General features: G+C 38.3%; 1 protein-coding gene across 8 annotated transcripts in view; it reads left to right on the top strand.

Annotated features, from left to right (window-relative positions):
* Positions 1 to 796: 796 nt before the first annotated feature.
* Positions 797 to 27,128, top strand: part of C1H3orf67 (chromosome 1 C3orf67 homolog) — a 247,862-nt gene continuing 221,530 nt past the window's right edge. For 5 of the 8 annotated variants that reach the window (XM_032323954.1, XM_032323924.1, XM_032323904.1 and 2 more), the window contains exons 1-4: positions 797 to 1,198; positions 3,516 to 3,605; positions 6,301 to 6,394; positions 14,856 to 14,928. In XM_032323954.1, coding sequence (XP_032179845.1) covers positions 1,178 to 1,198; positions 3,516 to 3,605; positions 6,301 to 6,394; positions 14,856 to 14,928 — 278 coding nt within the window. In that variant the 5' untranslated portion in view covers positions 797 to 1,177. Of the gene's footprint in view, positions 1,199 to 3,515; positions 3,606 to 6,300; positions 6,395 to 7,008; positions 7,055 to 14,855; positions 14,929 to 25,643; positions 25,792 to 27,128 lie in introns of those variants that run through there. The other 3 variants (XM_032323943.1, XM_032323934.1, XM_032323963.1) reach the window with 3 other exon arrangements.

Below are 27,128 nucleotides of genomic sequence, written 5' to 3'. Positions count from 1 at the left end.
ATGGCTGTGAACCTGTGAACCACTTGGCCTGTAGTAGGGGCTCCTTGAGTGGTACCTGGTTATTCATAACGCTGACCATTCACCTAACTCAGCCTTGAGTACAGCATTAGACAAGAGCTCTAAACCAGCTCCATCACTTATGGCCATGGGACCTTGGACAAGCTATTTTACCTTTCTGAGCCAAAAAGTGATAATAATACCTACCCTCTAAGAGTTGTTCTGACAGAGAAACTACATGAAGTAACCAAATAGTTAAATTTAGGACACTGCCTGGCTCGGTAATGTATGTAGTTATTTTAAGCAAAAAAAACCTTTGGCTTTTGAACATGTGCAGTAAATACTCCTGCTTCAGTGGGCCTTCTGAAACAATGAATGGGACTAACTGACTCTATTATTGCCTCAACGAAACTGAGTTTGGAAAACCTTTGAACCAAAGGCCATGCGAGGGTTCCAGGATTCCATGCCTCTTTCCTTCAGCAACCTACCCGCTTTCAGTGTTTACACTGAAGAGAGACCAAACCGACGTGACTTTCTCCAGAAGAGTCCAGCATCTGTGGTAGCTCTTAAACCATGCTCATTTCACGCTTTTTCCGCAAACAGAGGTCACGACCTTATAGAACGCGGGTCACAGGTTGAGCGGTCCAGCGTCTCCACGAGACACCTTGAGTTGCCTGGGCAACGCCGACGTCATCGCGTAGTCGCATTTGTTCGTCGGCGAGAAGCCCAAATTGCTCAAAGCGCAGGCGCCTCGTGGGAGCCAATGGGTGCGGCCCGAACGCCGGCGCCGCCGGGCCCCGCCCCTTTCCGATCGAATTCGGGGGCGGGGCGGCAGCGGGAGCGCGCCCGTCTTTCCCGGGCGACCGGGCGGTTTTCCGTGGCTCTGCGGCTGGGCGCCCCGTTACGTAGGTTACGCATACAGTCACTCCCGAAGGGCCGTCCGGAGCCCGCCCAGGTAGCTGCGCCCTCCCAATACCCGGTCACCCCGAAAGCGGGGGCCGCGATGGTACCGGGCGGGGGCTCGACGTGGAGCTGACTGGGGGCTGAGAAGAGTCGGGCGACGCACGAAGCCCTTCCCTGCCGTCGGGGCTCCCGCCCGCCGATTTCCAGCCGTCAGGGTCACGCCTCTCTCTGGACACCCTGAACACCGTGTCCCCCAAGCCCCGGGCCCCCTGCGGGAATGTTCAAAAATGAGTACCAGGTAACCCGAATCGGCGCTCCAACCTATCTAAAGCATACTCCTCTTGGGTGAAGTAGTTCGTGTTGGGGGTGAGGACAAAGCTCCCTCCCCACTCCCCCTTAACACGTTTTTTTTGTTGTTGTTGTCCCCCCCCCCCCCCCCGGTGAGAAAGAAGCTCTGGATTAGTGGTCTTGACCCCAAAAGAAAAAAGGGGTAAGCATCCGCAGTTTGGGCGTATGATTTGGCTTTTGTTCAATCTCCAACTCAGTTCTTTTCAAGGTGTCTGGATTGCCTGCAACTCTGATTAAAATGCAGATCTTAAACCCCAGCTCGGACCTTCTGGATCAGAATCTTGAGCGCAGGGTCCGTAAATCTTGAGTTTTAACGAGTTACTTGGGTACTCACTATTGATGCACACTGATGTCTCAGAAGCTGTTGAGAATAGAGTGAATGAGTGAATACATGAGCGGGTTAAACCAAGAAAGAAAATAAGGATTTTGGCTACGTGCTATTTTCTTTTCCCCTAAAACTGGGGTCAGTGATTTTCAAACACTGGGGGCACGTCTTAGGATCTCTTGGGGGTTCTTGTGAAAATGCAGATTTTCTGACTCTCATTCTAGTGAATAAGAGTATCTGTAAAAACTTCCCCCAGTTGATTCTGATGCACATGGTCCAAAGATCACAATGGGGAAACTGCTTCTGGGTCTTCCTCCGTCACCTTGAGTATCTCAGTGTCTTCAAAACATGGCTTGCTCTCCTCACCTCGCTGGACCCACTGCTCCCCTTCCTTCCTACTTCTACCTGAGGTTACATTCTCTGTTTACAGTTGTCCCCTTGCTGGCACAGCCCTCCATTGATTACCTGTTTGTGGCCTCTACCTTTTCATCAAATGCTACTTGCCTTTTTACGAGTGTCCTCCAAGTAGTCTGCTGTTCTCTTTCTTCTACTCCCATTTGATATCATTAGTGTTAGAACAATTTAAGAGACTTTTCCTCTCAATTTTTGTTGTTACTAAAAAGTATATGCCCACAATGGAAAATTAAGAAAACAGGAGAAAGCAGAAGGAAAAGGGGGTGGATATTTCACCAGGTACAAGGATTTTTCTCTTTAAAAACAAAACAAAACAAAAACTGCCTCAAATTTAAAAATTTTATTGATATGACCTAATCCCAGAAGCTATAGTAATTTATAGTAATTCTTAACCACACACAGTTTGCACATAATTGAACAGTTGCACATAATGTTAAAGCTCAGAAGCAAAAATATCTTTATATTATTGAGAAAAGTTAAAAGCTGGAAATTCTTTACAAAAATCAGACAGATTTGCCCATGTGCGGCTTATAATTAAAATAGGCCATAAAAGAAAATCATATTTCATCTTCATTTCAGATTCTCAATTTTTTGCAGTTAACTCTTCCTCAGAGATAATCACCTTAATTCCTTTTTTTGATAATTAAAGCTTATGGATATTCAGTAATGTGTTTAGTACTTTTATGTAAACATGGCCCTGCATGTTCTCAGGTTTACAATAGGGAACACATAGCACGTCTATACAAATGATTCTCTATTTTTCTTATTTTCTTATACAAATTTTATAGATTTCCATATCAATTTATATTATATAAAAAGATGGGAATGCTCAGAATAAGAATCATACTCCCAAACCCATTCAGTCCCAAGCTTTTTTATTAACCAGTACCAAAATACTCAATTTGCCCTTTTTTAAATTTAATCACTGCTGGCACTATTGAGTCCTTGCTATGTACAAGGTATTGTGCTTGATGGTTTATGTTTACTATCCTGTCTAATCCAACAGCCCATTTTAGAGATGGAGCATCAAGAGATTAAATAACTCTCAAGGTCAGGTAGTTAATAAATGTCAAAGCTGGTATGGGAGTTTGGGTCAGTATGACTGGGAAGCTTGTAGCCACAGATAACTTACCAGAATTTATTAACCTGGCTCTAGAGTTGAGTTTAAACCTTTTAGTCAGAGATGAATAGAATGTTTTATAAGCATGATTTATACATGGCAAGTAAACGAACCCCATATCGAGAGACTGTAGGGTTTGTATGGCACAATTTGATGTTTATCATTCTTTAAAAAAAAAAAAAAATTTCCTTAAATCATTTATCCAAGGTGACCCAAATCAGAGTGGTTGTGGCTTAAGTACAATCAAGGTATGCTATAGGAGTTAATAACAGGGATAATGTTTCCTCCCAGATCTATTTAACAGACAGATGCCAGGAACAGTGGTTATACACTGGGTGGTGGATCACATTTCCTCTTTAGCATTGTCTTTCACTTTAATTTAAACATGTTGTTGTTTTTGTTTTCCAGGGAGGTGCATTCGTTGAAATCTTTAGTGCCCAGGGCAAAAATCCTGGAGCAAAATGGAAGATTGTTGGCAGTCCGTCTGTGATTTGGAAAGTAAGTGTTTGAAGTTAGAGCCACTAAAATCTTAGAAAGAAAGGAGAATTAAGGTTATAAGGAAAGGTTTTGCTAAGGTTTCAGAACTCTTGTTACTGTTAATTCAAAAACCCTTTCATGACCCTGTTGGCTACAGCTCTCCCAGAAACCACTCCTCTGTTGTTTGAAGACTTTGGCATACATCTCATAACACTTCTCTGTAGGCCAAGTTCAGCTGTTACTTTAGGGGACTTCAGTGTTTGTGAGGAAAATCTCCAGACCCTGCGCTTCTCAATTTCTTGATTTCTTCATCACTAATGACCTCTTCCACTCTCTGTCAGTCCACATTCCCACGGTCACATCCTGTACCTTACCACAGTAAACTGGAGGGCGTCTGAAATGGCTAAGTAAGACCTTGAGGCATCCCTCTCTGACCCCAAGCTTCAGTTCTTAGTTTCATTGTATTTATTCTTCAGCCTAATTGAGACCTTTTAGGCCATTGGCCTTTCTGCTTCCCCGGTGCTTAGTTTCATTTAGGCATGTATTTCGCTGTCTTCATTTCCTCTCCTCTCCAGCCCAGAATCCAGAGTCTGATTTCAGTCACTTCCCAGGCAAAAGCTTGAATGCCCTTGCTCTTTGTCCTTTCATCATGCTGGCCTCACAGAGGCCAACCGTTTCTGAATAACCAGTCCTCTGTCTTTTCTGAGCGGGGTTCTGAGCCCCTCTAACTTTGGAGAAAAAAAAAAATTGATAACCTCTTAGATTAATAATACTATAAGTTCAACCGGAACAGCCTGGAAAGTTCTCCTCTTATGTTCTCTTAGTCTCTCAAACGGTTATTACTCCATTATCTTCAGGTTTTCAACCCCCAACTCTAACCCCATCCTCAGTCCACAACCAGGACAGGCCCTCTTACTGACTCACCAGAAGACCTTATGCCCCATTTCATGGGGAAAACTAATGCCATCAAATAGAAACTACCTCAGCCTGCTGCACCAGACTAAAAACGTATATCTATCCCTATCCCTTTTCTCTTTCACTCCTCTCCTATTCAACTGGGAGAAAAACGCCTTTCTATGGACATTGTTTTATAGGTAACTTTTTAAAGCTACTGTTAACTGAGTGCTTACTGTTTGCCAAGCCCAGATTTAGTACCTTACATATATTTATACAGTAGTTTCGTGTGATCGGTACTTTATGCCAATTTTCTGGATGCTAAAACTGAGACCATGGGGAGAGTAAACAGCTTGCTTGAAATTATACAGCTTCCTGTGAATGAGAGATCAATGATGCTGGGAGGGTATAGAGCAGGGAGCATATTTAAGGCTTCCCCAGGGAAATGACATTGGATCTCTAAGAGCTAACCGTGCACTCTGTGGGGCTGGTGGAGACAAGAGAGTTTTAGGCAGAAGGAAAAGCACATACAAATTCCTTGTGCAGGAGAGAGCTTAGAATTTTTAAGAACTTGGAAGAAGGCTACTAAGGCCAGAATACAGAGGAAAAAAAGAGAGTGCCAGGTAGGAGACTGAAGTTTGCAAAACCACATAGCAGCCAGAGTAGGTGAGGGTTTATGGACCATGTGTTTGATTTGAGTAAGCTGTTGAAAGGTTTTAAGTATATGACCAACTTGTGTATAGATGAAATAATATAGTCAGTCTGTGTGTGTTCGTTTCAAATACAGGAGAGATGCTGTTGTGATGGATATAATACAGATTTATTTGAATGCTATTTAATGCTTAGCAGTCTTAGTTACAATGTATTTCCTAACACACACAGAAAAGAAAATTGGGAGGATCTGTGAAATATTATAATGGGTCTTTATTGGGAATTTGCTTCAAGATGAGAAAATAACCATCTATATTACCACTTTGAGTTATGTAAATCAGACTGTCACATATAAGAAGGCTTTTTATTTTCAGGTTTGGTTTTGTTCTGTTTATGTTTCTCCTACCATAGTTTTTTTTGTTTGTTTGTTTGTCTTTTTTTTTTTTAAGATTTTATTTATTTATTTGACAGAGAGAGAGAGCACGCATGCACACAAGCAGGGGGTATAGCAGAGGGAGAGGGAGAAGCATGGCTCTTGATGCAGAGCTTGATCCCAGTACCCTGAGATCATGACCTGAGCTGAAGAAAGATACTTAACCAACTGAGTCACGCAAGCGCCCCTCTCCTACAATAGTTTTTTAAAGTCATCTTAATTGTAACACTTTAATTAGTACAGATTTTCAGTAGGTGATATATCGAACTTTAGGTTGAGCACTAGGGAAATAAGGCAATGATTAATTCCATTTGAGCCATGGCCAGACACTGAGGAACTTATGAACCAGATACAACATAGGTTAGGTGATTTTGTATACGGTAATATGGAGTGGTGTTCAGCCTGTGCTGTTAGACAGGGATACGTAGATAAAGGAGAGGAAGGGTAAATATATTCTGAAAACTCTAAATTAGTAGCTTTGGAATCCCTGAAACTAGGAAATTTCTTATTATTTGGAGGAAGAGTTTCTTGATATGATAGAGGATTTGTCAAGTGACATACAAGAGCTTCTGTATTCCAATTCCCAGCAGTTTTCAGGGTAAGAGTATCATCAAGGCCCAACTTCTAAGTCATTTGAATCTGGGACTTTTTTCCCCTGTGGATTTGCAGCTCCAGTTTTATGATAGAAGCCAAATAAAGTATGTTCCAATTACCACTGTTTTTATTTTTGTTCTACAGGAGTTTGATAAAGAAGTTAAAAGTTTTGTGTTTGTCCTGGAAGGCAGCAGCCAGACAAACAAAATTCAGTTACCAAAGGAGAATAAGCAAATCCGTAAGTAAGATTTTTTTATATTGAAGTTTAACATTTGACTTTTAAATTATACTTTTAGGGCTACCACACAGACATTAGTTTGACTTTTACTGGCATCTGTTAACCTAAAGTAGTAGGTCTGTTTTTAATTTAGAATCTAACCTTATGCCAGATTTCATGTATACATAAATATTATATATATATATTAAGTTACATATATATTTTTTTGATTCACTGTTGATTCGTAACCTAGAAGTATTTTTTTAAGATTTTTATTTATTTATTTAGAGACTGAGAACGAGAGCACATAAGCAAGCAGGGTCAAAGGCGGGGGGGAGAGAGAATCCCAAGCTGACTCTGCATTGAGCACATAGTCCCATATGGGACTTGATCCCACAACCTTGGGACCCAATGCCACAGCCCCTGGACCATGACCCAAGTTGAAATCAAGAGTTGGAGGCTTAACTGATTGAGCTACCCAGCCACCGCTAGAAGTATTTTTAAGATTTATATTATTTGGTAGCCATTGATTATCATAGTAATGGTATTAATTTAGTAATTACTGTGTTCCTTCTGACTTCCCTAGCATTATACATTTATTAACTCTTTTAATCCTGATAGTAGTTGTTTTGCAGTGAACACAGTGAGATTGGTTCTTCATTAAGAAACAGATAATTAAGGGTAAGCTTTGAAATAAACCCAGGACTTCCTAAGTTATAGGGAAAATCTGAGAAAAAAGTTGTGTGAAATACTATAGAAGGCACTACTTAGTGATACATCAACTTATATCTTTCAAGAATATTAATACCTAATAAATATAAATACAAATATGTGTTTCAACAAAAACTCAAAAAGAGTAGATTTTCAATTCTTTCTTTCTTTGGAAATTAGGACCATCATTTTAAAGCAGAAGGAACCTTGAAAAATCACCTGGGCTTACAATCAGAAGCCCAGTTATTGGCAGAAATGAGGTTAAGATTCAAGACTCTATCACCAGATTAGGCTATGCGTAAACTGATGGCAGTTGAAGATACATAATTTTTCAAAATGATTCATCCAATTTTCATCAACTTTATCCTATGTATTAACTATAGATTTCAAGTGATTTATTAAAAATTAGCAGCCAGTTAGTTTTTATGTTGGTCATTTACTTATTTCTTCTTTTACTAATTAAGAACATTTATTGAACACATACAGCATACCCTGTACTATGAAAAGACCTGTTCTTGGTAGCTGATTTTCTCATTTTAATTCAGTTTTCTAAACTTTCACAGGCTTTGCTTTATCTCCCACTTAAAGCTACTGCATACATATTATAGATTTCTTTTTTTTTTTTAGTTTTAACTTTTTTTTTTTAAGATTTTGTTTATTTGTCTCAGAGAGAGAGCTCGGGCGCGCACATGCAGGGGGAGTGGCCCGCAGAGCAGGCAGAGGAAGAAGCTGGCTCCCTGCTGAGTGAGGAGCCTGGTGTGGGACTTGATCCTAAGACCCTGGGATCATAATCTAAATGGAAAGCAGGCACTTAACTCACTGAGCCACCCAGGCATCCCCATGTTATAGATTTCTTTTTCTTTTTTTTTTTTTTTAAATTTATTTATTGACAGAAATCACAAGTAGATGGAGAGGCAGGCAGAGAGAGAGAGAGAGTGGGAAGCAGGCTCCCTGCTGAGCAGAGAGCCCGACGCGGGACTCGATCCCAGGACCCCGAGATCATGACCCGAGCCGAAGGCAGCGGCTTAACCCACTGAGCCACCCAGGCGCCCTATAGATTTCTAAGATGTAAACTGAGCCATGGAAATTATAGATTGAAGATGATTAATTTTTAAATGGTTTGCCAGTGTTTCTAAAATAAGAAACAAAACCTCAAAGAGAAGGGTTACTCTTGGTTGAAATCATTATTAACTTACTACCATTTTTAAAAAATGATTTCCTCATAGTTCCTTTTTTTTTTAAGAATTTCATTTATTTATTTGACAGAGATCATGAGCAGACAGAGAGAGGGGGAGAAGCAGTCTCCCCGCTGAGCAGAGAGCCCAATGCGGGGCTCAGTCTCAGATCATAAGATCATGACCTGAGCCTGAGGCAGAGGCTTAACCCACTGAGCCACCAAGGCCCCCCCTCTCATAGTTATTTTTAAACAGAGTTTTTTTTTTTATTTCCACAAAAATTTGTATACTTGTAAATGAGGTGAACTAAGATGAGCCAGAGAAATGTATCTAAAACTATAGGTTGTTCTTGTTACAGGAGACATGGTCCAACTGTTTTAAGGATATTGACTTTGTGAGATGGATACATCTGAGCTGGCTTTGTTCTAAACCAGTGTTTTGTTGGCTTCTATGCAATGCCCTTAGCATCTATTCACATAATCAGGTTACTGATAAAATCAAGCCTTTCTCAGTTGGATTTGAGAAAGATTTCTCCTCTACCAAAGACTCAGTGACTAAAGACAAGTTCCCTTTTCCTACATTTATCTGAGTTTTTTTTTAAGACATAAAACAAGCTTAATGTGTTATAATTGCTTTGTAAAAGGAAAAATGATAGTTTTAATTGGAAGAAACAGAAGAATCTTTTAATGTGTTTCTTGTACAATGCCCTGTAATTAAAAATTAATCTGGCTCTTCAGCAGCGTGTATGGTACTGTAACAAATGAAACAGTTTATAGAGTCTGCCCTGTACTATGCCTTTAAGATTCATTATTTGTAATTTTTGATAACAGAACTTTATAGCTATTTTCACTTGTATAAAATGACCCTCTGTGTGAAGTTGTTCTTAAATTAAATGGCATGTCTTGAGTAGAGAATTGGTTTTCCATTAACATTTCTTAATTTAGTTCAGTTACCATTATATATTCCTATTTTAAGAGTAAACATCTACGTTATTTATGCAAACTTAAAATGAGCTACCCCATATGTATTTCCCACTATATTAGGTACTTAGGAAAAAAGCTTAATGATGAAAATAAATATTTTTAACTTTTCATTTTAAATAATGCTGTTTCTGAGTTCTATGTGAGCATCTCTAAATGTCAAGAGTTTTGTTTTTTTTCATAGCATTTAATCAAATAAAGGAAAGTGTGATATTGATAATCAGATTGTGCAATTCTCTAGTGCAAGAATCTTGCACCATCCACTCTGTACCCCTAACTTAGTATATCATATGTAGTATATCAAATAAGTTTGTTAACTTTGCCCCAGGAAGAAACTGTCACAATTTGGGTTATAATTTCTAATTGTAACCAGTTCGTGTTCATAACCAGATTTGAGTAAATGATTAGCCAACTAAGTAAAGAAATCTGTGATGCTCTTCATCCTGGATCATGCTGTGGAGCTGCCTATATGAGATGCAGCAGAGTCATACACAGACATCTGTCCTTTGGTTGGTCTGCCCCAGGACTTAATCTTTTTGAGGCCCTTATTTGAAACCTTTGTTTTGTCTGGCAGTGGCATCCGAATCTTATGGTGTGTCTCTTGGGATCAGTATCCCTGAAGCTTTTTGTTTATCTAAGTTTCAGTTGATCTGGAGGATGAGGATGATGTCATCTTTATAAGGTTCCCCCCCCGCAACCTACTCCCACCCCTACTTTGGTGGTATGCTTAAAATAAATGTTATTATGACTTACTTTGTTTAAAACTCTTCAGTGGTCTTGAACTCACCGCTCTATTGATAGTGCTCTTGCCAGGGTCACTAGTGATCTCTGTATTCCTGAATCCAGTGGGTAATTCTCAGCCCTCATCTTGCTTGATGTATCAGCAGCAATTGACAAGTTGGCACCATCCTCCTGCGTATATTTTCTTTACTCATCTTTTTTTTTTTTCTTTACTCATCTTCCAGGGTGCCCATTATCTGGGTTTTCTTTCCACTTCACTGGTCTTCTTTTTTAGTTTGCTTTCATGGTTCTTCCTCTCCCCAGCCCAGCTTCATGTTGCAGTGCCTGTAGACCTGACCCTTGACACTCTGTCTACCTCTAATTACTACTTTGTTTGTCAGTGCTAGTCTCATGTTGTAAAAACCATCCCTGTCTTACTCCAGCTTGAATTTATTTCCAAATCATACTTCTCCCTCAAACTCCGGACTTGTATCTTCAGTTGCATAGATGACATTTCTGTTTGGACAGCTTTATCTTACAAATCATTCCTGTTGCTACAGATAGCCACATCTCTGTTGTTAGCAACCTGTCTTTCCAGTAGCTCTGACAAAAAAACTATAGTCAGTCTGATTTTTTCTCTCTTCATTCAGTTCATCAGGAAGATCTTGTTGGTTCAATCTTCAGCTTTGACTTCGAGTCTGACTACGACTTTTTGTCTCCTCCAGTGGTACCATTTCTCATGCTTGGAATATCTCCTGCATTCATCTTCTCACCCCCCCCCCCCATTTTTTAACTTGTTTCCCTACCATTTGTTGTCAGTTTCACAGCTAGAGTAATACTTATACAAATGTGAGGCTCTCCACTACTGAAAATGTCCCATCTCTGAGTGAAAACCAAAGATCTGTAGGACCCTACAGTATCTGGTACCATCTTTTTTTTTTATTTTAAGATTTTATTTATTTATTTGACAGAGAGAGATCACAAGTAGGCAGAGAGGCAGGCAGAGAGAGCGGAAGAAGCAGGCTCCCTGCCGAGCAGAGAGCCTGATGTGGGACTCAATCCCAGGACGCTAAAATCATGACCTGAATGGAAGACAGAGGCTTAATCCACTGAGTCACCCAGGCACCCATCTGGTACCCTGTTAATTCTCTGACCTTATTTCTTGTTGCTCTTGCTGTTGTTCTCTCTGTTGCGACCATATGGGTCTTCTTGCTGTTTTCAAACGTAGCCTGGTGCTCTGTCACCTTTGCACCTATGCATAAGCTGGTAACCCTCTGCCCAGAACTTTCTTTTCCCTAATAGCTGCATGGCTCACCATCTCCTCTTCTTTAGCCTTTCCTACAGTGTCATCTTCTCAATGACAGCCCACCCCACCCTATAATTTATAGCACTTCCACACTCTTGATCCCTTTTACCTTTCTCTATTTTTTCCATGTACTTGCCATCATTTAACATGTTATTTGTTTCTTAGGGTTTGTTTTTTTCTATTGTTTTTTCTCACTGTTGCTAGAGGTAAGCACCTCCAGCACAGAAATTTAGTCTATTTTGTTCACCTAGTGACATAGTAGACATTCAGTAAATCTTTGTGGAATAAGTTAATGAATGTATGAGTGGATTCCCATTGATCTTAGGATGACCTATATCCTTCACATGGCCTTCACGGCCCTGGATGATTGAGATCTAGCTATTTTCCAGAATTACCTCCTGCTGCTTTTCCCTTTCTGTGTCTTTTACCAGCCCTTTATGTCTTTATAGATTCATCTGCTCCTCTGTGGCTTTTTTCATCACATGATGGAATATCACCTCTTCCTATAATATTTGTTCTTCCATCTCCCTCACCCACTCAACCCCTATTCTTTCTTCCCAGCTGAATTCCAGTGTTATTTCTGCCAGAAAACCCTCACTCATCATCCTCTTCCCTCCAGCGACCCAGGATTATACACTTTCATTGCACCCTGACCTTTTCTTTCCTGGAACTAGAATATCGGTTCTAAAAGAATAGAGACAGTATTTGTGTTATTCACTACAGACACATCCACATTGAGTCTGGCATGTAGTAGATGCTCATTAAGTCTTTTGTTGAATGATAGATCTAATTTAATCCATACAAGTAATCCTGTGAGGTATATATCTAATTTGTCAGCTCAGTTTTACATATGAAAGGAAAAGAGCCCAGAGAAGTCTTCTTATTTGCCCGAGGAATGTGGAATGATCCAGAATAGAGGCATGCCTGTTTCCTGCCTTCTGGGTGGAAGTGGGAGAGGTACAATTCAGTGTGCTGTTTGTGCCAGGACTGCGCTAGGAACCAGGAAGTAGCTTCAGTCATGACATGGCAGAGCACTTGTAAAGGATGACTGTGTTGTGTTCTTGTTCCAAACTCATGGACAATGAGACAAACACTTGTGAGGAGTACGTGTGGTATACAACTGTCACTGGCTGTAATGAAGCAAGTATAAAACCACTGTTTAAAAACCTAATGGTGTTTTACCAGTTAAATGTGTTCTAAAATATTCAAAGAAAAGAAGGACCTGACCTTTTAAAAATAGAGGTAGTTTATCTCAGCAGAGAATAGATTATGAAACTTCAGGAACCTGTATATTTCAGTAAAAAAATGAAATTTTTATGAATTTATATACTTGATGGGCATTTTTTGACTAATAGTAGTCACATTCAGCATTTCTTAGTGATTTTCAATATAATGTAGCCAAGAAGAGTCAGTTTAAATTTACTAGGCCATTGGAAAAAAGTATTACTGTAGAGTTTATTTAGCATTTCTGACACATAGGATCAGTGTATGACAAATGTTATTAAAGTACTTTTTTCTTTGTTGGATCATCACCATATGGTATTGTCATACTTCTTTTACTCTTAGAAGTGAAGCCTTTTGGACACCAAGGCTTCTGTATGTGAGAAAGTTGAATTACAAAGCTTTCTTTTTTTGAGGGCAAGTGTCTTTCATATCTAAAAATGTTCATAGGAAAATGCCCTGTATGTGTAGCATAGTTCATTGTTCTTGAAAAAGATTGGGCCGATTCATTGAGATTTGTGATACAATTTAAGGAACTTTGTAAATTCATTTATCCAGGTGCTGTCTCAGCTCTGTATACAGAGGCCATTGTGCAATGGAAAAACACCATAGGGCCAATCAGTGGAAGATGTGGGAGAGAGATTAATTAATGATGATGTATTCAAGTTGGCCTCATTTTGATATCTCACTTCGATTTTGTAGTCCAAAACTCAGAGATGCCTCACTGGCTTTTCCCATAAATATGGTAAAATCCAGTTCCTAGGATGTTTACAAAGGTCAGAGCCTGTTATTTCCCATTTCCATTATATTACTACTCTATGTATGGCTCTCTGGAGCAGTTTGTAAGCTTAGCATTATAATTAAAAACTTATCTTTGTATGTTGGATTTAAAAGATACTGGGCAGGGGCACCTGGGTGGCTCCATGGGTTAAAGCCTCTGCCTTCGGCTCAGGTCATAATCTCAGGGTTCTGGGATCAAGTCCCACATCTGGCTCTCTACTCAGCAGGGAGCCTGCTTCCCTTCCTCTTTCTCTCTGACCTCCTCTCTGTCTGCTTGTAATCTCTGTCTGTCAAATAAATAAATAAAATCTTTAAAAATAAATGAATAAAAATAAACAAATAAAAGATACTGAGCAGACTCGACCAAATATGTTTATTTTGTAGGAACTAAATTTTGGGTAAAATGTGGGAACTAATTAAGTTGTTCAGGAATATTGCAAAACAGTTTAGCAAAGGAGTTATAAACCAGAACATACATCCAGATTATCCAAACATGTGTTGTTAAAAAACACAGCAAACAAACGCACACACATGTATTATCGCTTTGAAATAGATAAATTTGTTAAGTCTACTGAATTGGAATAAACAAAATAATATGCCTTTTAGATGAATTGCCTTCTTTTATCCAAGTGTTGCCCCATACTGTTAGATTTCTAGGATAGATTCACAGATAAGTTAGAACATTTCTATTTCCTACAGAAGTCCCACATGAGGAATTAAGTTCCTAAAAGCCATGTTTTAGGAGGAAGTGATTCTAAAACATCCAATAGGAACATCATAATTGAGAGAGCAAGCAAAAGTTCAAAACCTAAGAGAAAAGGAATTAAGTGAATGGGTTTGAAAAGGTAATTTAAAATCAATTGATTTTCAAAGCAGTTGTAGACTTCAGCCATTGAAAGTGCCATAGGGGTTGGTTTTTCTTCAAATATTTTTAATTCAGATGAAAATGGTGATGGGGAATGAAAGTGATCAGTTTGTGGTTTGTGAGCACTGAACTAATTAAAAGTATGTTAAATTAAAAAAAGGCATTATAAATGAAAATATGTTCCTCCATCCATCTCAACTGTGGACACATTTAAAACCATATGAACCAGATATGGCTCATCAAACCTTCAGTTGTAGTTGTCATAAATAGAATTGTTTCTCTTGATCTATTGTTTTTTATTAAGTTCTTTAGTACAATTAAAACTGTCAGCAGATAAAAATAAATGCCACATGTTTTTATGGTTGCCTTGATGTGAATCTGTAGTTCAGTTTTATAGGTTTCTATTGAATGTGTACATTCTCTTGCAACCTAATAAAAATGGTAAGTAAAAAATTACTATTTTTTAAAATTTTCATAAAAGTTTCACCAAGCCCACAGATGGGACCTTAAGAGGCAACATTTGTTGTTATAGTTTGATTTGGTTTTCATCAGCTTTTTTGCTTTTATAATGAAGTTGTAACTCATGGGCAGTGCTGTTACAAATCTACTATATTACTGAAGTGCTGGAAGCTTCAGGTTGTTGATGGTGCGTGATTGTGTTGGTTTATATGCACATATAAGTGGTTTGGACATATGAATGTATATTTTCCCCCTCTCATTCCAGTTGGACTGATCCAGAGGTTTCTCGTACTTCAGATTTACATACCCCTGGGACAAGACTTCTCCACTGAGTTGCTGTAAGATATACAGAACTTTTTTCAATGTTTTATGTGTATTAGACATTTGATCAATTGAAACAGTATAGACAGTCATTAATTACAAGTGGCAGTTTTTGCATTAAAGAGCAGTGACTTATCAAGTTGACATGAAGTAATTAAACTAATTTAATCGTATTTCTCAGATATCATTATAGTCTGGCATTTCCCCAGGGGAAGAAGGCAAATTTCATCTGTTTAAGAAAATACCAAAGGGTTATGGATTTGACAATAGACAGCCTATAACATGCAGAAACAAATAATCCAAAAATTTAAGATTTTCGTTCAAATGAGGGGCAGTTTTGTACTCTCTGCTATTGAAAACCACATTTGGATTAAAATTGATCAAAATACCTCATCTTAAAGTTATTTACTTTAGCTTAGAAATATCAGCTGACACATGGATGGCTTAGAATGTATTTGTTTTAAATAGCCTTGCTGTGAACAGATTGTTTAGCAAAAAATGAGAATATACAACTTTAACTCAATTGGGCTGTCTGTTGTCTGAGATGCTTGTGAGAATGAAAATAACATTTGATTTATACACTCATATAAAATGGAATCTTGCTTAAGATTTCATTAATACATTTGCACTTTTAATAACATTAGATTTAAGGTATGCACTTTTCTCATTTTTCTTTGTAATTAATAGCTGTTCGGGGCCTAAGCTTAGTCTTTTATTTTCCCTGCTGGAATAAATGGCTTTTCCTATTAATGAAGTTAATTTTGTACTAGTCGCATTGGTGCAAACTGAGAGGAAGGAAGAACTTTCTTAGTAAAATGAGAAAAACATAAATTTGAGGTTATTCTTTTGTCTTTGTTTATATACATTAAATTATTAGTGATTAGTATGTATGTTGGGAAAAATATAAGTTTAGATAATAACATATGATCTTGTTTTCTTAGTTGATAAAGGATAGATGGAACAATATATACCTTCGTTTTATTCAACTTTAAACCACAGTAAACTTCCAGGGTTTTCTGGAAGTTTATCATCTGCCATGGTTATCATGATTCTTTAAAACAGTTCTTACAGTAACAGCACCAACATGCTATTTGAAGCTCTTATGTATCTTTCCCTGGTTCTGTAGAAAAAGCATTTTCAAGACTGTAAAGGCATTCCAAAGGTGTGGAGAATACCACATAAAGCTCTATTTCCAATGTAGGGGAAAGTGGTTCCTACCAAATGGAAGGAGGCAAATTGTATTTTATTTTTAAGCTTATTAAGTTCCTTATATAGAAATCCAGTGCAGTGCCTTTCCTTCTGATCTCTACCACCTGTGCTTTGAGATTCTTCGGAAGCTGCGGCAGGGGCACTCGCAGTTGGCTTTCTGATCAAAGCTGTGCAGGACGCTTGGCTTAACCTTGGAGCAGACTCTCACTGAGGAGCATTCTTCGCCTATGCAAAATCAAGCTTTATTTGTGCCCCCAAATACTTGAGCTTATCACCCTAGCCTAGGCAAGATACTGTTTTAACTAAGTTAGTAATAACTAAATCTTTAATTATTGAGAAATTGACAGGTATGTTAGTATGTTAGGTTTAACATTGTCTCAGCGAGAGAGTAGCTGCTCTAAGTAAGCCTGACTACACCTTCATTACCCTATTATTAATGAACATCTTGGCCAACTTAAGGATGGAAAAACATTTTCAGGGGTGATGGGATTACTTACTAGATTTTTAATTCACTGGACTGTAATCATAGATTCTCTTCTGCTCTATGGACAAGCATTTGGATTTTTCCGGTGGCTTTACATTTATAGTTTTAGGAAAATAAATGTCTTATGGACAGAAGATCAAAATTATTAAATAACTGGCATTCTCTGTCCTGACCTTGTGAATTTAGCAGATTATAAGGAAATATGTTGACTCTGCATTTGAATTTGCTGCTAATAGATAATCAAGATATTTTGCCATTTTAAGAAGTAATGGCAGAGACCATATTTTTACAAGAAAGAACATAGAAAAATGAGCATAGACTGTCTTTCTAACTATAGCTTTTTTTTTTTTGTCTTAAATGAAAGGACTTTCTTTCAACATCCTTAGTGTTTTACTGTATTTCTAGCAGCATAGCTCCAGGCTATTTGAAATAATACATTTCCCTAATAAGCTTGGAAAGTCTTATAGCAGAAAGATATCTGGCTTCTAAAATATTGCATTGTCAGAATGGGAGAGGCATTTTGTTTCACAAAGATATGATAATGCATCAAGAGGTTTTCATAAGCGGAGTCTTGCCAGCTACATTATGAATGTAATCATCGTTTCTTCAGTATCTTCCCGTGTCTCTCACATCCACTAGATGGTGATACTGTTCAGGGGAGGTCATCATCTGTGGGTTCATGGATGCCTTTGGTACCAGCAGCAGCCCTGCCTGAGGAATCCTCCAGTCGGTCCACAAATTACTGAATCCCTGTTCCTGTCAGGCAGCGGTTTAGGGGTGGGAGGTCAATACACATTAAACGTGTACACTTTTTCCTACTCCCACTTCTTCCCTCCTGGTCCCAGACTGCTATTGCATCGCCCCTCATCTGCTGTTGAGCATCCCCGTGGATTTCCCAGATTCTCCTGTCTTTTTTCAATGCCGTCCCCACACTGTAGCTGGCGTGATCTTTCTAAAAACCAACTGGAATTCCCATTGTATCGAGGATAAACTCTCTCCAGTTCTTGATGGTCCTGTGTCTGTCTGCTCTCCCTTCTCATCTCATACCTTTCTGCCCTGAGCTCACCATTTGTCAGCCAGACTGGTGCCTTTTTGGCCTTACTGGCCTTACTGGCTTTCCCTTTCTCACATACCAGATGAAGTCTTTTCTTACGGTCCTATGCACAAGTGGTTTATATCCCCATTTCTTTGCCTTGCTAATTCCTACTCAGTCTTCTCATCTCAGTTTATGTGTCCTTTCTTCAAAAAGGCCTTTTTGGATTTTCCTTACTAAATGAGTTTCATCTTTTATGCTCTTTTCTAGCACCCTGTTCTTTTTCCTTCTTTATGGCTATACCAGTTTATAATTCTGTGCACTTGGTTATCTGTCTTTGGGGGTAGATTTTGAGTTCCACGAAGATGGGGACCCATGGGTTCTGGTCACGTGATATGCCAGGACCAGGAACCTAACAGATGCCTGGCACAAAAGCTCTGATGTGAGTGAGGAGGCAGTGGGGACAAATGGACTGAAATGAATGAACAGGACCCAATCTGTGTCCTCACAAGAGTTTATTCAGAAAGTGAAAGATCACTTAAAAGGCAATTTAAATACATCTTTTTTTTTTAAGATTTTATTTATTTATTTGACAGAGATCACAAGTAGGCACAGAGAGAGAGAGAGGAAGAAGCAGGCTCCCCACTGAGCAGAGAGCCCGATGCAGGGCTGGATCCCAGGACCCTGGGATCATGACCTGAGCCAAAGGCAGAGGTTTTAACCCACTGAGCCACCCAGGTGCCCCTAAATATATCTCGATAAATGTTGTGGTGACATAAAAGCAGGACCTGTAGGGTGACATGGGAAGTATTAGGTGGAAGTAAGAGCATAATCTTGGGCCTGGACAGATCCACTGTCAAGTCCTGGTTTATCTCTCTGTGACTTTGGGCCAGTTACTTAACTCTCCTCACCCATGGGATGAGAGTTATAATATCTACTTCACAGATGCGTCATAAGAAGTAAATGAGAAAATTAACATAAAGTAACAATGGTTCAGTTTACTAATCACTTACTATATACTGGACATTATCCCAAACGCTTTGTTTTAGTTGAATTAATCCTCAGAATGAACGTATATAGTAGTCATAATCACTGCCTCTGTTTTACCATTAAGGAAACTCAAGTCTGGAAAGATTAAGGAATTTGCCACAGGTTATAGACCGACTAACTCTTAGAGCTAGAATTCAGGGACGCCTGGGTGGCTTAGTCAGTTAAGCCTCTGCCTTCCGCTAAGGTCCTGATCCCTGGGTCCCAGAGTCTAGTCCCACATCAGGCTCCAGGGAGCCTTCTTCTCCATTTGCCTGTCACTTCCCCTGCTTGTGCTTTCTCTCTCCCTCTCTCTGACAAATAAACCATAAAAAATAAAATCTTAAAAAAAAATAGAGCTAGAATTCAGACTTAGAGTTTATTTATTTTTTTTATTTTTTATTCATTTATTTATTTATTTTAGATTTTATTTATTTATTTGACAGAGATCACAAGTAGGCAGAGAGGCAGACAGAGAGAGAGGAGGAAGCAGGCTCCCTGCTGAGCAGAGAGCCCAATGTGGGACTCGATCCCAGGACCCTGAGATCATGACCTGAGCCGAAGGCAGCGGCTTAACTCACTGAGCCACCCAGGTGCCCCCAGACTTAGAGTTTAAATGCGGGACCTGTGCTCTGCACTCTGCACCACCATGCCGTGCTGTCGTACTTGAAAATACCATTATTTTTCTATAGTACACATTGTTTTTCTATACAAACTGTACATACATACATATGTAGTAGGGATATTTTATTTGAATCCTGTGTAAGACAAAAATGCTAAGCCTTCTGTGTCTTCCTGTAATAAACATAGTGCTATCATTAGAGTTCTGGGAGGGGAAAGGTCTTTCATTCTAGATGTTGCTCTTTATTCAGAGCTTCATAACCTGACCAGCAATTATCCAAACACATTACATTTTGGGTGTAGAGAAAAGGCAGTGTTTACCGTGCTAATGCATAATGTATTAGCAATAAAGTAACACAGTTCTCTCTTACTTCTCTTCTGGTGTCAGCCCACAAAATAAAATCCCCTCCCTTACTTTTTAAAAAATAAACTCTTTTTGACTTACTTCTTAGCATTAGCACTTTTCATTTCCAAAGTATGTTAGTGTACCTATATCTCACTATTTAACCTGAAGTTAAATGATTTAGTAAACAACAGATTTTTGAGAATTCTTTCCTTTTGTGATCTCTTCCGTGCATGGCAGTGGGAAGCCAGCGGCTCCCTTGTGTGGGTTGTTAGGTGTTTCAGAGCCTGGGGGCAGACATCTGGTGCACGGGAGGAACACCACGAACCTGAGCTCTTGGAAAAGAACCAACTGCATCTTGAAATAGAAATCCATTTTGCTATATTTGATGCTGCCAGTCACATTAAATGATTTTGGAATATTATATTTTTTGACAGGAATTGCATTCATTTTACTGAATATTGTTGAGCTGCATTAATTCCTTTCTCTATCCTGATTTTGTCATTATTTTAACGAATTCTGAGAGGCATTTTGTACTGTTAATGCCTCTAGTGAATTGACATTATTTTTCTCATTTTCACTCATCTCAACCAGTGCCTTTTCAGGAGATGGGATGAAAGCACTATGAAGTTGGTGGTGGGCATCATGTGCTATTTGGAGAGGAGGGGGATGCTTAGCCTGCAGGTCCTGGGAAATATTATTGCCAGAAGGTTTCACATTTTGAGCCTTTAGGTATTTGGAGTACTCCTTTCATTTGGAATCTCATGAGGTAAATTCTTAAAAACAACAACAACAACAACAAAATACCTGCTGATCCTTTATGATGTCTTCATTGCAGTATTCTGAATTTGAATTTATATCTGAGTAGAATTTAATGATTTTTAACCTAGAATTCCATCTGAGATTTATGATGCTCATTCCAGAATTTTTCTCTCATCCTTTTGCTGTATCCCCTAGTTATATGCCTTTGGGCCAGGCACTTAACTTCTGTCTCAATTTCCTCTTCAGTAAATGGTAATGTGAGCTTTTTTCTTTTGTTTTAATTGTCAGAGTTAATCTGTGATGTTGGTTTTTTTCCTAAGAAATACTAGGAAGGTTAGGTCCATGTGGATCTTAAAGTTTCCTCTTTCATTTCTGTAAAAGGGAAAATTGAAACATACCCATCCCACAAAACAAAGCTTTAGCCTCAAGGTAATTTAATAAAAGTTTTCCCTGTATCAACCTTTTCTGTATTGCTGCTAGTGAGCTAGACAAAGAAGTCAAAAGAGAAGTTTAATAGAAGTTTTAGGCCCTTCTACCCTATTGAGTTTTGCTCCTGTCTCTTCTTGAGTAACATTGGGGACGGTAGACTTCTCTGAAATTTTATACCAAGTAAAGGAAATATGGTCTCCAGCCATAGACCTGTTCTTTTCACATGGCATCCATCTTCTTCAGCCACTTTAAAGCCACCAGGGTTGAAAGAATACCTAAATTTGATACCTTTACGTTAGAATGACATTGGCAAAAGCTTTTGAGATTATATCCATTTAACCAAGCACAAATAACTCTTCCTGTGGAAAATAGATGTTTTTGGTTTTTTGGTCATTTTGATCCCTTTCTTTGGAGAAAAGAACGGTTTCTATATATCTCTTAAGTAATGTGTAGAAACAATGTTATCCAAGAGCCAAGTATTCTATTATCCAATAAAATATTTTATGTCACATCTCTAAACTGTGTCTTTAGAACCTGGCAAAAATGGCCAGGTGTTGCTCTTTCTCAAACTAGTAGGAGTATCGAGTACTAAAGTGGTCATGACATTGCAAGTTTCATTAACATTTTGAATGTAGCTCCATGGCTAATTCCAACTTCTATTTTTTCTTTTTAAAATCATCAGTATTTAAATCTCATTATTTTAATTATATCCAATTAAATGTACTTGCATAATCAGTATATTTTGTTACATGCATTAGTAAGGAGAGCACTTTAAGATGCTTTGCATAGTGTCTTTCATAATATATTAAATTTGCATGCCTTAAAATAGGTTCTGTGTAGGAGATTTAGATAACACATGTGGTAGGTATATAAATCAGATGCCATATTCCTTATCTATTAAATAAGTGTTTTTTGAGAAATCTTTTTTTTCTGGTTATTAGTTTGGTTCATTTTACTTTTCTAAATTATCTTGACAGTAATCTTTAGATAACCTAGATACATTCTGAAAGCTAAAACACAATACTAGCAAAAGAAAAATTGCACATATATAAATATTAGGAAGTATTCTTACACTAATTAATTTATTATGCAAAATCCTAATTAAAGGTCATACACTTGTTAGAGTGCTCTGCAGTTAAATTATTGCCCTAAACACCATCAGGGCATAAGTCAAAGTCCTGTGATGGGTCAGCTTGCAGAGTCCTGGGAGTCACTGGTTTTGCCCTGGGCAAGATGCTGAGCTGTGTCACAGCCTCATTTGTACAATGGGGGAGATATTCATACCTATTTATTGAGTAATTACAAGGATTAAATTCATAATGCCAAATGGTAACTGAATAGTTAATTCATAATTTTTATATCTCTAAGTGCTAAAATATTTAATTTTTAGATTGTTCTTCTAAGACATTTTTTAAAAGATTTTTTAAAATTTATTTGAGAGATATAGAGGGAGAAAAATGAGCTGGTGAAGGGGCAGAGGGAGAAGTGGGCTCCACATGTGGCTTGGTCCCAAAACCCTGGGATCGTAATCTGACCCGAAGGCAGACGTTTTACTGACAGAGCCACACAGGTGCCCCAGTTCTTCTAAAACATTTTGAAACAAGTTGGGCGTGCCTCTTCTCCCTGTGAAGTTTTCATGGTACTAGTCCCTGAAGAGAGATGGGAAAGCTTTTTTTGACTACTGACTCATGCAGGTATTCCATCTGGAAGAAAGTGATCAAAATGAAGATGAAAAGAAGAGTCTCCCATCTGTTGGTTATGGATGCTGGTGGTTTATTTGAAAGACAACTGTAGGAACTCCCAGCTTAGGGCATTGGTTTGAAGGGACTTACAGGTGACCAGGCCAAGTGCAGAACCAACCACAGATAGACAGGAAGGTTCATCAGTGAATAAACAGGCCCTGGGAGACATAGATAAAGCACATAGATTTCCAGTGTTTAAGGTATAAGATGTAGGCCTTTGCTGTTTACTACAGCCTGTGTTCTCCTTCACTAACAGGGATGATTAAAGATAACTCATAGCAAATCCCATATCTTCCAAATGCTCTTACTTCTTTAATATGGCAGAGTTGGAAAGATAGGTTTCTTCAGTGCCATTGATATATAGCTCACTTTTTATTGTCAGAAGAAATGTTTCATCTGGTTTGGTTCTCTTTCCTTCTCACTGTATTTTTTTTTTAAAGATGTATTTATTTGAGAGAGAGAGAGAGCACAAGCAGGGGGAAGGGCAGAGGGAGGGGAAAAGGAAGAGAATCTCAAGCAGACTTTGAGCCACCCAGGCAGTCCCCCCCTTACTATATTTTGTTTTTATTTTGGCACTTAAATATTTCAGTTATTCAAAATAAAATAATTTTAAACATCCACAAAATACTATCCAATGTGTATGTTATGGGATTTCTAGAGTCCCCATTATAAAATGTATAATAATTTAGGAATTTTCATTAATGGAGCATTCTAGAATGGAAGAAAACGTCCTTGTTAGCAATTAAAATATGTCATGAAACTATGAACTCATTTGGCTTTCATTAAGTCATCCGGTAATAATTGCAGGCCTCCCAGTGGGGAGGGCTGGTATCTCTAGGATTCCTGATTTTTGCAGTTTTTTTCCTCTTAAATTGTAGAGTTTCCTACTTGGCTGTGCAGATATTTTAGAGTCTTTATTTGGACTCACAGAAATATTTGGATTGAAATATATGTATTAAATCACAAACATATCTTACAACAGCACTTACACATAAGTCTGCTAGGGCATTTGTCACATAATGGTCCTGTTACTTATGTATCACTGTAACCAACTCTGTACCCTAACTAGACCATGAGATCTTCAGGGGCTAATGCATTTGGATCCCAATGGAACTATCATTTAACTTTGAATTTCTAAGTCCCATGTGAAAAGACATTGCCCAGCTATTGCCAGTAGGCAGCCACAGACTTTATTGGACTTTGAGTTGTTCACAGAGATCGAACATAGTACCCGGCACATAGTGTACACACAGTAAATGTTCATTTCCTTCCCTGGGCAATTTCTGATTCCTTGCATTGTTGAACTCCTTTAAGTTGATCTCAGTTTGTGGTATGGTGTACTTTTTTTGGGGGGGGGGGAAGAAAAGAAGGAAGAGATGGGTGCTTTAAAATTGGTAAGATGGTGATACTTCCATTTAGAATTTCCATTCATAGCATTGAAGTTTTGGAGGTAGCTGGAAAGAATGTTTAAAATTGTCTAATGCACTGATTTTTATACTGTCAGTCACTTCTGTTACTTCAAACAGAACGGTCTGTTCTCCCTTTTTTTTCAGTTTTATATATATTTTGGGATGATGATGTTTATGTGTTTTATACGAAGAGAGGATGCTGTTTTTCCCTTAGAAGGTTGAAATGCACTGAGATGGTTCGACCTTCTCTTTAAAACTGAGCAGTAATACAAAGCCAAATAAAGCTGATGTTGCAGATTTCAACTACATTTAAGTCTTCTCTTTCCGGGAACTCAACATTTGCTGTTACTTTTTAAATGATCAGTATTTGAACTTTTAAGTTTTCACTTTTGATCTTAGACATCCTAGATCCAAGAAGCCATCAGATTTGCCACAGCCCAAGCCCTATAGAGTTGGTGGTTACTGGGCACCCCTGGCCTTTTTGGATCTGACCTTAGACACCTCTTCCTCCATGACTCATTCCACTCCTTCCCTTGCCTCAGACACTCTGGTTGCTGGACAGCCCACATGCTCTTATGCCTCTGGCTTAAGGTGTCATCCAACCTGATCCTGTCTCTTCACCTTTTGAAACCCTGATCACTCTTTAAGGTCAAACCCAAATATGTATCCACATCCTCCCCCTATTTTCCGGTTGCAGTGGTCTCTCCATTTGGAGTATTCCCCTCCTTGTATATATGATTCCTTTGGGGGTCAGGACAACTTACTCATCACTGTGATCAGCACAGCACTTAAAAGAATTCTGTGTGCATGGTAGGTCCTCAGTAATGCTTGTTGTATCATATTATACTGAAATTTGTTGATACACTATCAGGGTGGTTCTTGGATTAGGAAAAGGTACAGGAGAAATGAGAATTCAAGCAAGTGAGCAGTATCCAGCTTTCCTCTTGTCAACAATTAGTTCCTGAGCAAGTATTGACCAAGCCATAATTTAACCTTTTATTTGCTCTGCCAAGTATTAACTGCATTTCTCTTAGCTATACCTCTACTGTCAGGATAGTAACCATTTCAAAGAATGAGGAAAGGCAGAAGAACTTAGTAAGGAGAAATAAATTCTCTTGAGTTTTCTCAAAATGGTTCTGTGGGTAGGAGTATATGAAAATAAATGATCTCAAGGCTCGATTAAAACTAAGGAGCATCACACTTGGCTCTTCAATGAAAGCTCTGATTATAAGCCCCTAACAGAACTCCCAGAGAACTTTAATTAAAACCAAGTAGGAACGCATTAGTGATCTTACGTTTTATATCTCTTTCATACTTAAAAAGCTATTATAATAAACTGAAACAATGACAGTGACAGAAAATCCTCAGTATAGTTGGAGGTTGGTTACGTGTGTTAGCAGTAAATAGGACCAACTGTTCTGTTTCCTATACATAGAGAGTACCATCCCCTTTTTCCTAAGTCTAACTGCCACTGATTTATAACTTGGGAAATAAATTATTTAAAACCATATGTGATTATTGCTATACCATAAACATTGATTTTTAATAAAATGTACAAATTCACTATATTTTAGAAATTGATGTGTTAGAATAAACTTTTAACATATTTTAGAAGTTCAGTTCTCTATTATTATAGGGAGTCTACAAATCTTATCCAACCCTTATGTTTTATAGAAAAAAACCTTGAGACTCAGAAAGGGGATGTGACATTGTTCAAGACACAGTTTCTTAGAGGCAAAACCAACACTAAATCCAGAACTCCTGACTCCCTAGCATCTTTGCTTGACATCTTTGCTGCCTTTTAGTGCTTGCGTGGAAAAAGGTAAAGATGTAGTATGATTTTCTAATCATGGTTTCTGACACTCTGAAAGAGAGGTTATTTCTGCAAGTACTTTGGACTCTATATTGTAGAAAATGAATTCTGTTACTATAATCCAGGTTTCTATTTCTCCCTAACCCCCATCCTGTACAAACCACCAAGAATCAGTTTAATTCTGTGTTTGGGTCAGGATTAGCAAGGTTAAAAAAAAAAAACAAACCTACTTTTAAGGATCATTGGGATGTTAGGGACATTATTAAATTATGTCACGTAAAAGGAGAAGTAGAAGAACATGGAGGGATCTTATGGAACCCAACTGCACAAATGGATATAGGTCTCTTCAGAGGCGAAAGTTGTCAGTAATTTCTCTCCCTCTGGCCGCTACTCTCTCATCTCTTATCCTGTAAGTCTGCTCAGTTCTGTTTCATGCTGCAGACCAGCTTTCTCTGATTACTTGCCATTACATGCATGGGCAAATATGGCTCCCAGTACCTCCCTCAATGTCCCTACAACTCCCATACCCGTCACTGTCTGACCACGTTCACTCGGTGTACCTTCCAGCACAAAGATATGAAAGAATAATCGGGATTACAACCAGGCCAGTGATTGGCTTTCAGCCAGCCACTTCATCTTTGGTTTCAGCTTCAGAGACTCTAAGTGGAGTGGAGACATAGAAAATCTTACCTAAAGAGTAATAGTGAATAATTGTGAACAATTAGTGAATAATATGCACAAACACATACATGTGTTGTCTCATTCAGTTATCACAACAATCTTAAATGTGGATATGCTCCCATTGTACAATGTATTAATTTCACAATTATATATTTAGCTCCTACCCTATTCTAGGCACTGCTTTTCAGTTACTAGGGGTCAGCTGAGGGTCCTCACTATCCCATCTCTTATATTTTAACAATATGGCTTTACTTTATTTAGAATGATGTGACTGTTAGGTCTACTCATACTTGTTGTGAAATAGTGGTTCTTAAATTTTTGGTCTCAGGACCTCTTTACACACTTAAAAATTATTGAAGACCCCAAAGAGTTTTTGTTTATGTGAGTTATATTTGTCAGTATTTATCATATTAGAAATTAAAAATAAATTTAAAAGATAATTATTATTTAGAAATAGTAACCCCATTACCTGCTAGCTTAAGTAACTCTGAATAAGTAACATAAAATATCTGTATTTTCTAAGCAAAAATAAAATTAGCAAAGAGTGACATTGTTTTATGTTTCGGTAAATCTCTTTAATGTTTGCCTAACTAGAAGACAGGTGTATTTTCATATTACCTTCTGTATTCACCCTCTTTTGGTATTCTACATCATGTCAGCTCTGG

The sequence above is a fragment of the Mustela erminea genome, chromosome 1 (genome assembly GCF_009829155.1).
Source record: "Mustela erminea isolate mMusErm1 chromosome 1, mMusErm1.Pri, whole genome shotgun sequence".
Classification (NCBI taxonomy): domain Eukaryota; kingdom Metazoa; phylum Chordata; class Mammalia; order Carnivora; family Mustelidae; genus Mustela; species Mustela erminea.
Note: the sequence above shows the minus strand (reverse complement) of the source record. Positions and strands in the feature narration are given on the sequence as shown.